Below are 12598 nucleotides of genomic sequence, written 5' to 3'. Positions count from 1 at the left end.
GGAATGCCCCCAGCTCACAGTTTCTCAGTTTGAAACCACACACTACTCTGGTAGACCACCACAGAAGAAGAGCAACTTATGTTACTGAAAGATTCTGACTTCGAAGACAGTGCACCTACTCGTGCTTTTCTAAGTATATACAGCGGAAGTATATACAGCGGAAGTGTGTGTGTGTGTGTGTGTGTGTGTGTGTGTGTGTGTGTGTGTGTGTGTGTGTGTGTGTGTGTGTGTGTGTGTGTGTGTGTGTGTGTGTGTGTGTGTGTGTGTCGTCCCCACTTTGGTTTAGTTAATCACTGCTCCCATTAAAGATGGCTAATAACACTTAGAGCTACTAGCAATGTTGCTTCGCCCAATCAAACGACCATTCCACATCAAATCTAATCTCTTCTTAAGTGGAGGTGGGTCAATAAAGCTGAAGTGATTTACAAATTACACCGACAAAGAGCTAATTAACATGGCGTTCAGGCTGCCCGCCAACTTATTGAAAGACAAGTCCTTTTCAACAAGGGAAAAAGAAAACTGCTGGCACAAGAACGAAGGATTCCAATTGTAAGCAAAGGCATGTTATGTAGGTATCACAATACCAAACAAAAAAGTGGTAAATCTTCAAATTACAGCCAGAGACGACAAAAAAGTTAACAGATAAGAGGGCCTCCTTTTCTAAATGAATACTCTAGTTCTTCTGCTGTTGGTAGATAGATATTCATTTTAATAAACTTGGTAATTATTATTTGAAGTTGGCCAGTTAAACACAGACTTTTTTTAATGTGTCGGCTCGCTGGTCTTAAATATGCAATGAAAAAGCACCAGTGGAAGAAGCGACCACACCTGCCTCACTGAGGGGGGTGTCTGAGCCCACTTTACTGAAACTCTCTTTCGTTTTTACGTTAGCTAGCTCTAGCAAAAAAATAATTAAGCAATAGGACGGTGAATTTAAGCTACCTCTATGGGGTTCATATATGTATTGATATGGCTTTGATAGAAGCAAGTGCCTCCCCATCCATTGACCTCGCCACACGTCACTGATGGAAACGATTGGTCTGAACACAAGCCATTCAAATTGTCATGAACAAAGAGCGAGCTGTGTTAGATCACACGACTGCTCGGGCTTCTTTCTCTCAGTCTTTGACGGAAGAGCAAATGAAGGTTGGTTGAGCTGGGTGGACTGAGACTGAAGAGGAAGAGAGCGTGTACCTGCAACCATAGCATGTGACTGACACTTTAAAGCATCTTCTTGGCAGCAGTCTGCTCACTCCACCCATTAAGAGATTGAGCACATGCCAGCTAAGACACTTCACTGTTCTCATCAAACACACAAGTGAAGAAGAACAGACGTGGCCATGGAAAATACTCCCTGCTCATTGGACGACAGTGTTGTGTTCAATTCAGAGTTTACTAAAACTGCTGAGGGGTGTGCTTTTATCTCCTTACACGTCCTCCTTTTAGAGCAGAAGAGCAAATTCAAACCAAGTGTGAGAGCAAGATCTTCCGCTTGGTGCAAATGGTGAAAAAACTAACAAAAGAAACAGTGGCCAAATAAAATAGAAAGAAGGCAGGGGGGCAGAGCCAGTCTGTCTTATAAAAGCAATGACACGTCATGTACCAACAGTTCTGTGACCACAGCAGTGTGTAATGTTCAGAGCTGTGTCTCGGACCTAATTTGGCTCCAATAAATCTGATGTGCTCTCAGGACAGAGCTGTGGCTCGGTTAAGTATTGCATAGAGCAGAAAATGTGATACTAATGTTTTCTTTTAATTTAAACAAACTAAAGAGAAAATGTAAGGGGAATCAAGTTGTATGGCTTTACTATTGTTTACTAGATCAAGCATTCACACAAGGCAAAAAACAAGAGTTCTGTTCAGTCACTGAGCCTGCACATGCACTCAAACACCACCACGCTCCCCCACCACGGCTGTCGTTCTGCCCGCACCAATCCATCAAACCATCAATAAACAGCAAACCACCATCAATAACATCAATTCACACTCACAACATGAAATAAAAACTACCACGTTATTGTAAATTACTCCAATAACTCAGTGTGAGTATGTTTGGACAGAAGAAGTAGACAATAACGTGGCACTGACTACACCTTGAGAGACAACATCATGATCAATAGGACCTAAGTATTATTGTCCTTTTAAAATGTAGGATTGCAATTTGAAATGTTCCAGCTACACACAAAGAAATTATATAAAAAACATATTCAAAATATAATTACAATAGATGCGGTGATTAAATGCCATATGTTCCCAACCACTTCAAGCTTTATTTCTGAAACAGTATGGAGCTCAAACCTTTCTCTCTCGCAGGGTTTACCACATGGACATTAGGTTATACATATTCTCCTCTCCAGGTGTATACCGCTAGAACAGTGCCATTATATGTATTATATGTATTATATATATATATATATTAATGCTGTCAAAATTATCGCGTTAACGGCGGTAATTAATTTTTTTTTTAATTAATTGCGTTAAAATATGTAACGCATTTAACGCATGCGCAGAATGGCCCGCCCCATATGTGCCACCAGTGGCAGCACCAGGGTAGCTGGGGTAGGCTACAGCCATACCAAGAAATGGCTTAGCCCCACCTTGAAAAATGATGTTAAAGTTAGCAAAATAAAGTCTGCCAACTCGCGGAGTAAATTGCACAGACAGCAGTTAGTAAGATTGATTTCAGCAGCCACTTGTCTGGAAATACCGAAGACTAGAAACGGTTTTGAAAACTTTTGTCACGTAGTGATCGTTTTCTCAATAGAACATCTTTGATAATGTCTTCTGGCCAATCAGAATCAAGATAACGGCGTGGTGGTGTTGTTGCAGGAAGTCCCGACGGAGAATACTTTTGCTGTAGTACATCTCTATATACATCGATACAACATTACCTGTTGATAGAAATCAACACGTAATGAAATAAGACCCCACGGTTTGATGATTGATAGGTGTGTGGGCTGTCATTCATTTTGACACACAGAACAATGTTATAATAAACATACATACTGTATGTTAAATGGATATATCCGCCTTCTTTCATTTATCTTTCCATTCCCACAACAATATACATAAAGAAATGGCATATTTTGGACATAGTTCGAATGGTGATTAATCTGATTAATTAATTTTTAAACTGTGATTAATCTGATTAAAAATTGTAATTGTTTGACAGCCCTAATATTAATATATATATATATATATATATATATATATATTAATATTAATATATATATATATATATATATTATACACACAACAACTTTACTCTAAGTGCCTCCTGCAGACATCCTGCTGAATACACTGACACACAGCTGCGACCGTATACGGAGACGATAGGTTGGGACGTGTCACGTGTGCCGGATGTCGCCAATGACGTTATACTGTAGGAGCGAAAATTCTGGATCTGCTTATTAGCACCCCCTTTTTATTCCTTCTTTTTTTTTTAAAGATGTGGGTACGGAGGAAAAGAGAGACTGGTTTTCTGACACTTTGTGAGTTCCCTGACACACTGGGGACACATATGTATGTATAAAACACATCAGAAAGTGCATTTTGCATAATAGGTCCCCTTTAAAATCAGTTTCATGGGGCGAATGTGTTAAATGCACTATGAAACCTCATTGTATATGTGTGTACATTGAAAATAAAGGCTTTCTATTCTATTGTAAATGCTGAGCAGATATCAATAATCAGCTATTTGATGTAGGTGTTGTTATTGTCAAGATCCTCTGAATCCTCTGAGCCGCAGCCGCCCTGTGATATGATACTGGTAATGAAACTACCTGGTTGGCATGTTTTTAGTACACGCCAGTGGGGTTATCAGGCTCGTGAGATATATAACCGTTCATACAAGGAGGGCTCTCCAGCCACAATCAATCTTAATAAAGAAAGAAAAAAGAAAGAAAAATAAACTATGGAATAAGTCAATTATGATTTTGTAATTGCAATAGTTTTGTTTAGTTTGCATTTATATTTTAGTCATGTCAGTAATAAAGACCTCAATTCAACACATTATTTAAAAAATAAATAAATTGTTTTATCTAAAGATTCTAAAGATTGTTTTGTTTATATTAATATTAAAATGTATATTCACATATATGTACATATACTGTGAGATTATTTGCACATAGCGTAATGGACCCGAGTTCTACTCCAGCCATTCAAGATTTCGCACCTAGAGTGAAGTAATAAAGTACATTCAATTCAAACTTCAGTCCAATTTCGGTTATACTGTGCATCAGTGTTTACAAACGTCAGATAAGAAATAATAAGAAATGTCATTACAGAATTATCAAAAAGATGTCTTCATTACAGAGTTCACCCACTAGAGAGTGCTAACATGTCATGTGTCTGAATCTTTTAATAAGCACATTTTAAGGAAATGTATCATGTACTGAGCGGGGCCTTTATAGGGAATTTGAAAAAAGGACTCCAGAAGAAAAGTAATATGATGTTAACAATGGTTTCAATTCAAGCTGACCACTTAATCAACTCGAGAATATGCACTAAATAGATGTGAGATGTCAAGCGTTAGACCTTTGCAGCCCAGCAGGGTCCAGCTCTCATCCTTCATTTCTCCACTTTCAACATGACACAACCCATTACAGTCCAATACGGCTGCAGCTCATACCAAAGGGCTTATTTCGATACCTGTGTTAAAGCCTCAGTAAATCAGCTGTCAAAGCTTTCTCAACAGTCACCCAGACTGACCTACTTTGTTCAACAGGCCCTACTCACACACAAATCACCTTTTTTTCTGTGTTCCACAACACATGATCCATCCAGATATAGAGTTGTAAAACCACAAAATAAGTTAGCATTTTCCCACTGCCTGTTCCCTTGTCTCGAAGTCAACGTGTGACAGTCGGACTGTGAATACTTTTCAGCGGCCGCTGCCGTGAGTTAACGGGAGAATAATCTCCGGTGGACGAGCCGTGCGTAGTTCTTTAATTTAATCTGGCTTCGTATGATTAAAAACTACCCGACGCAGTCCTCTATTGATGTTGTGAGCGGTGTTGTGGAGGAAATCAGCGACGTAAAACGCAGTGTGGGTCTTAAGAACTTCGAAGGCACGTAAACGGTTACGTCATGACACAAACGATGATGCAATGATTTACCTTTGAACCTAATTCACATTTGAACCTGCATTTAACAACGAGTGGACCAAAGAAAAGAACAGTTGACAATGAGTGCAGAGTGTTTAAAGAGGAGTGGACAGCGAAATATTTGGTGCGATCAAAGGCTGTATGTCTTATTTGCCAAGAAACCGTTGCAGTATTCAAGGAATACAATATCAGCCGCCACTTTTCCACCAAGCATGCTAACTATGCTAGCAAACAGTCAACGCAAGAACGGGTGGCTACTGCTCAGAGGTTGGCAGCCGATTTAAAGACTCCGCTAAATATATTTCTCCAACAAACTTCTATTCAAGAGTCAAGCACCAAGGCAAGTTATTTGCTAGCATTCAAATTAGTAAAGGCCAGTAAACCTTTCTCCGAAGGGGTGTTTTTGAAAGAATGCATGGTAGAGACAGCAGGTCTCTTGTGTCCAGAGAGCAAAAACAAATTTGAAAAAATTACTTTATCACGCAGGACAGTGACTCGTCGTGTAGAACTAATTAACGAAGATTTGGCCAGCGAGTTAAACAAAACAGCCGAGTCATTTAAGTTACATTCGTTAGCACTGGACGAAAGTACCGACGTAAAAGACACCGCTCAGCTCTTAACTTTTAACAGAGGGATTAATGACAATTTTGAGATAACGGAGGAGTTTTTGACCATGGAATCTCTAAAGGGGACAAACCGAGGAGAGGACTTGTATGGCAGTGTGTCTGGTGTCATCGAGAGTCTGAAGCTACCTTGGAGTAAACTTGCCAATTTCACCACAGATGGGTCGCCAGACTTAACAGGAAAAAAAGTTGGGCTGCTGAGAAGAATCCAGGATAAGGTGAAAGAGGAAAACCCTGAGCTGGATGTCATTTTCCTGCACTGCATAATCCATCAGGAAGCCCTGTGTAAATCTGTATTGCAACTTGATCATGTTGTGAAGCCAGTCGTAAAACTTGTTAACTGTATACGAGCGAGGGGACTTCAGCATCGTCAATTTATTAAGTTCCTTGAAGAAACGGATGCTGATCACCAGGACTTGCTTTATCACTCTCATCTCCGCTAGGTTAAGTTTGGGAAAGTATATCCACGAGTGTGGAAGCTCAAAGGGGAGGTTAGCTCATTTATGGAGTTAATCGGGAAAGCTGACAATTTTCCAGAGCTGAGCGACGCAGATTGGCTTTGTGATTTTGCTTTTGCTGTGGACATACTGACACACATGAATGAGCTGAACACAAAGCTACATCGAAATCAATTTGTGCACGAAATGTACACAAATGTGAGAGCCTTCAAAGCAAAGTTGACTTTATTCTCAAGACAAATGTTAAACAAATAATTCGCTCATTTCACCACAATAGCGACACTGAAAGAAGCCCCTCGACGTGTGAAGACAGCAAATCGCTGGACGACCTGCACGGAGAATTCTGCCGGCGCTTTTCTGATTTTGAAAAATTCGAAAAGTCACTTCAGCTGGTTTCATGTCCACTGTCACAAGACTGATGAACACCTCAGATCTGTCCTGAGAATTGCCACAACCAAACTGACACCAAACTTTGATGCACTGGCAAAAAAGGGTGACCAACAACACTGTTCCCACTGAAATGAAATGTAAAGTTCTTAACTTTTTCAGGTAATGGCTTTTACTTGTAATTTTTATTTGTTCACACAAACACTCCATCCATCTGCTACTGGCCCAGCCCGCCTGTCAAATTTTAAACAAGCCTAAAAGTTTGCCCACCCCTGGTCTAGACCCTATGGGAGTGTGGGTTTATATTTTCTACTTACAGCTGCACCTCTCTCTTAACATGTACAAAATCACGATGGGGTCTAATAACCAAAGACTATTCGCATTTCACCATGTGCAAATGACGATAGATATTCTTTAGTCCAAAAAAAAAGAATACATACAATGTTCTTCAAACAGGGAAGACCAGACCAACCCTGGGCAAATATAAATGTCTCCAGACAAAGACTGAATTCAAGCACCCCAACACTGGTTTCATATATTGTGATCTAAACCAAAGGAAAATGGGAAACATTTATTAAGAGATTTTTAAATGTTCTTATTTTTCTTACTCAAAGCCATTTTAGTCAGCTTTCAAAAACACATACATACAGACACATTAAGGGTACCACCTGCTCAGGGAAACCGCATTCACACACAGTAGCTTAAGAATCTTGCCGAAGCACAATATGACATGTTGACTGCATGGGGATCAAACCACCGACATTCCAATTGGAGGAAGACCATGTAACCCCTGAGCCACAGCTACCAATTAACTGAATCAAAACCTAGTGAGACTTTGCTTTCTACTGGCCATGAAAGACTGGAAACCCTTCAGCAAATGAAAGAGCAGGATAAAGAGAGAGTGTGTGTGTGTGTGTGTGTGTGTGTGTGTGTGTGTGTGTGTGTGGTGTGTGTGTGTGTGTGTGTGTGTTGTGTGTGTGTGTGTGTGTGTGTGTGTGTGTGTGTGTGTGTGTGTGTGTGTGTGTGTGTGTGTGTGTGTGTGTGTGTGTGTGTGTGTGTGTGTGTGTGTGTGTGTCCTTCTCCTTTGCCGAGATAATCCATCCCACCTCACAGGTGTGGCATATCAAGATGCTGATTAGACAGCATGATTATTGCACAGGTGTGCCTTAGGCTGGCCACAATAAAAGGCCACTCTGAAACGTGCATTTTTGCTTTATTGGGGGGGTCTGGGGGGGTCCGAAAACCAGTCAGTATCTGGTGTGAGGGGTAGGATTAGGGTTAGGGGTAGGGTTAGGGTAATGTTGTGAATCGAGTGGCCTGTGTTCGTCGTCCATAACATACGCCTGCCCATACCATAACCCCACCACCACCATGGGCCACTCAATTCACAACATTACCCTAACCCTAACCCTAACCCTCACACCAGATACTGACTGGTTTTCGGACCCCCCCAATAAAGCAAAAATGCACGTTTCAGAATGGCCTTTTATGGTGGCCAGCCTAAGGCACACCTGTGCAATAATCATGCTGTCTAATCAGCATCTTGATATGCCACACCTGTGAGGTGGGATGGATTATCTCGGCAAAGGAGAAGTGCTCACTATCACAGATAGTTTTTTTTTCAGATTTGTGAACAATATTTGAGAGAAATGGTTATTTTGTGTATATAGAAAATGTTTTAGATCTTTGAGTTCATCTCATGAAGAATGGGAGCAAAAACAAAAGTGTTGCGTTTATATTTTTGTTCAGTGTATGTGCAACTCAAGGCATATGCTCGAACGGGAGCTGCCTGGACGCTGCAATCATGTTGCGCGGACTATACGTGCTGAGTGTGCTGACTTTTCATACAATGTCCCACTGTCTGGCTTCCTGCATAAAGTCAAATGCTCGGCGAAATGTCGCTCCTCTGTTTTCATTGAAACAGCTCCTTATATCCGTTAGCGCAGCTAGCTAGCACCAGATGCTAACAACAACAATACACGTAAGGTGTGCCCGTTCTCTCTCTCTCGCGCCACACATACACACACCCTCCCGGTCCTCCCGATGGCCAATCGGTGCCTGACGGTGAGCGTGGAAGTGTGGTCTGCCGCAAGCGGACGGCAGGAGCGGGGCTATCAGCATCAGCTTGTAGATGGTATTTTAAATGATGGTATTTTAAACTCTGAAACTACGGGGCGGCCAAGGACAAAAAATACACATGCGTTAATCGCGTTAAAATAATTAGTGGCTTTAATTTTTTTTTGCGTTAACGCGTTATTAATATTTATATTTATATATATATATATATATATATATATAATATATATATATATATATATACACACACACACACACACACACACACATATATATATATATGTCCGCATCTGTTGCCTGTTATTGTCTCATTATACGGCACTGTGAATGAATTAAAAGTAAATATACAAGTCATCATGAACACAGTTCTGTCAGACAGAGGGATGCTGTGCCTCCTGTCATCATTAATGGACGTCTCTTTAAAATGACCGCTCAGAGGAGAGGAGTTCTCATTTCTCTAACTGCCTGCTGCTTCCCCTCCTCTCTCCTCGGTTCCCCTCCTCGGCTCCTACGCTCGCATCTCCTGTGGGCGGGACTAAGACACGAGGATAGGAGTCGAGGAGGGGAAATTAGTGAAATGAGAAAGGCCCCAAGTGATCTAAAAAAGGTTAACTTACCATTTTAGAATCTAACTCGTGGTGCGTCAGTGCCAAGACTTTATCTACGCTGGCAGCATCTGCAAAAGTGATGAAGCCAAAGCCCCTGTTGAGAAACGATACAACAGCACATGACATTTCTAACATTATATAAGTTATGCTTCACATTTGACAAATTCTCTAATCCCCAGTCTGAGGTATACCTGCCCCATGTATCCAGTATTTACATATTTCATTTCCCTGTTCTATTTTCCTCACTTGTGTCGACATATTACGTGACATTTTCTTAAATTCATTTAATTTAAAGAGCAATGTATAAATGATTGTGGTCTCTGCCCACAGTTTAGGAGAGCCAATTGATTTTGAATTGTTTTTCACTTTGATTTCAAACCCAATTACCTTATGCATTACATTCACACATAAATAAGGGAATTGTTAGTATGAGAAAATGTTCTCTATGTCAAACCGCACAACACTTTCATTCAAAACTGAAATGACTGAATAGTATTCATAGGACTATAAGAGGTAACATAAATACAAATTATTGTTTTTACCTGGAACGTTTTGTCGTTGGGTCTCTCATCACCATACATTCTCGGATTTCCCCAAATTTACAAAAATATTCTCTAAGGCTATCTGTGGGGAAAAAAAGAGGGAGGTTAATCTCAAGGTGTTTTATTTACTTCCACGTTGGATTAAAAAAAATGCATTCGTGTTGACAGCAGTGAAGGTGTCCTGTGTTTAGCAGGGGTCGAATGGAGGACTTGAAATCAAAATAACCTTGCGCCGTTAGCGCGCGCACACAAACACAGTTCTTACCTGGTGAAGTTTGCCAGCTGAGGCCACCGATAAACATTTTCCTGCCAAGGGAAAGGCGACAGAAGTCAATACATATATTCCTAATCGGCCATTGTGATTTTGAGCGAAGTTATTGACCGGTTAGAGAGACGTTCAAAAGCTGGGGACAAAAATAGAGGGAATGCAAAAATGAGGCAGCCCGACAGCCGTCTTCAAAGCCGGGCAGCCCTTTCTCCGCGGAGGACCAGGGTCATCCAACTTCCATTCAAAACATCTGTCAGTTTAAACCTACCACCGTATAGGCAGCGGTACATACAGGGTACAAACGAATATTGAGTGGTCGTCTTACTGTAAGAACACAGTCTATAATTCGGCATATATGTACTACACTAAAAATAACTAAAAACGAAATCTTAGTTCAACTTTTAACTCGGTGTTAGAGAATATTCACCTCCACCAAAAACACAGCCTGGGCAAGGAGCACTGTGAACTAAATGCAATTTATTAAAATAAAATGAGCCCAAGGCGAGGGAATACCGGACTTAGCTTAACATTTGTTTGAAATGAACTCTTTTTAATTCGGTGTAATATTGCCATTAAGTAGGGCAGCGAATGACCCACACATTTCTAAGCGAAGTTTGGCATTATGTTCCCTCCACACACGCACTAACTAACGCCACATATCGGGGTCAGCCAAGCGTTTACACTGCAAAAGGGGGCAGGCCCGTCTCAAAATATAACCAAACAAAGCTGTTGTTGACGGGACCCGGAAGATAGTGGAGCAAAATCAAGCTGCAGTTTTTTTTTTTAAGAGTGACAATTCCCCTGTTTGTAATGACAGGCTTTAACCTACCCCGGGTCGTGCTGCGGTTCAGTCGGGCTTCCAGACGTGGCTTGGCTGCCGTCCCCTTCCATGTTTTGACCCAGCTACAGGCAGTGAGTGACGGATACACACAGGCGTTAGGGTCGGCGGATAGAGCGGAGCTACGGTGTCAGTGAGCCGGGAATGCAGCGCTCCGTCACACGTGGGATCAGTCAGGTCTGTGGTCCCTCCTCCGCCGTCACCGACCAACCACACTGACGTCACTTTTCCACAACCCGCCCATATTAACTGCTTGTTCCGTGAATCCTGTCAGCTGTCATGTAGCATTAAGGGAAGGGGTACTTGGGTCAGACGAAGGTACGTTTTACAACTGTCATATCAGAATCAGAAATCCTTTATTCGTCCAAGGTCAGTGTATGTTTCGGTCATTGGATTTTCTTTTCACAAACAAAAAACGACTGGATATTAAATTTTCATTTTAAAATTGAAAAACCAAAATTGAAATACAAGGCGTTTTTCTTTATCATGGTCAAACATGGATATACTAAACTTAAAAAATGGGATGATTTTTCATTTTCTACTTTTTTTTCTAAACAAAAAACTGCCAGTTTTTCATATTCTGCTACCGGAATTACCTTACAAAATAAGAGCGCAGGTGAGAACTGTCAATCCGTGTATCTACGGTCCATTTGTTTTCACAACGAAAACAGCCAAGACACATATTGAGCCCAGAAAATGAATGTTATTAAGGGCTGTAATGAAATATAACAGGTCTAAAATGGACAACATTGTTCGGAGATTTCAACTAGGGATTCTGCACTGCGGTCAGCCGTCTCTCGAGTTTGTTATTATTTTTTCTGTCATTAGTTCTTCGTGAGATTGACACTGTTGGACTCAGTAGGCCAGTAGTGAAACTACTCCCACAAGTACATATATGATTGAAGTACTTACTGTGTACTTTTTGAGTAATCCTCTGTCAATGTCCCCTCCTGAGAACAAGAATGGATGTTTGTTTCTCTTCTATTTTGAATCAGCGTTGAAACACCTTTCTTCTTGAGACTGATATTGTTGGACAGAGTATTTTAAGAGGATGTGGTAGACATGATATCAGCAATACATCCAGTCAGTAGTCCGGCAGCAGCATTTTTACCCCTTCGAAAGTCTTGCACGCTATTTAAATTGACTTTGGTTGAAGTTAATAACAATATTGATATTATGTAGATATAGCATATTGTGGTGACAGTTACGGGACATAATTCACTGAGTCATATAGTGTGTGTTGCACCACGGACGAGTTAGTGAGTGCACCGGTGTTGTTGTTAGTCTAGCTCAGTGGTTCCCAAAGTGGGGGGCGCAGAGGCATGACAGGGGGGGTGCGAGAGACCAGGAGGAAAAATGGTTATTAAAAAAGATTATTTTTTTAAATAATCATAATTTCAAAAATTATTGATTCGAAAATAATATGATACAGCACTATTACGTCTGCGTCTCTGTGTTTCATTAAAGCTCGGCTCTGTGTGTGTGGAACGAGCCATTTTGTGTGTGTGCGCGAGCGAGAGAGAGAGAGAGAGCGCACCGGTACCGGAGATCGTAGTTGTTAGCTTCTGGTGCTAGCGAGCTACGCTAACAGATATAAAGAGTTTTTTCAACAACAAAGTGGAGGAGATTCCGCTCCTGTCAGACTGAGAGGCTCAGTGTTTAGATAGTTAACTTTAGTCTAAGTTATCTCAGT

The 12598-nt window shown here is 41.0% G+C and overlaps 1 protein-coding gene across 4 annotated transcripts in view; it reads right to left on the bottom strand.

Annotated features, from left to right (window-relative positions):
• Positions 1–11098, bottom strand: part of LOC117457617 (RNA-binding protein Musashi homolog 2-like) — a 245990-nt gene extending 234892 nt beyond the window's left edge. For all 4 annotated transcript variants that reach the window (XM_034097776.2, XM_034097777.2, XM_034097778.2 and 1 more), the window contains exons 1-4: positions 10897–11098; positions 10065–10105; positions 9800–9881; positions 9267–9351 (exon numbers count right to left, since the gene is read on the bottom strand). In XM_034097776.2, coding sequence (XP_033953667.1) covers positions 9267–9351; positions 9800–9881; positions 10065–10105; positions 10897–10958 — 270 coding nt within the window. In that variant the 5' untranslated portion in view covers positions 10959–11098. The remainder of the gene's footprint in view (positions 1–9266; positions 9352–9799; positions 9882–10064; positions 10106–10896) is intronic.
• Positions 11099–12598: the final 1500 nt, after the last annotated feature.

Source organism: Pseudochaenichthys georgianus, chromosome 13, assembly GCF_902827115.2.
Source record: "Pseudochaenichthys georgianus chromosome 13, fPseGeo1.2, whole genome shotgun sequence".
Classification (NCBI taxonomy): domain Eukaryota; kingdom Metazoa; phylum Chordata; class Actinopteri; order Perciformes; family Channichthyidae; genus Pseudochaenichthys; species Pseudochaenichthys georgianus.
This window is presented reverse-complemented; position numbering and strand designations above follow the sequence as displayed.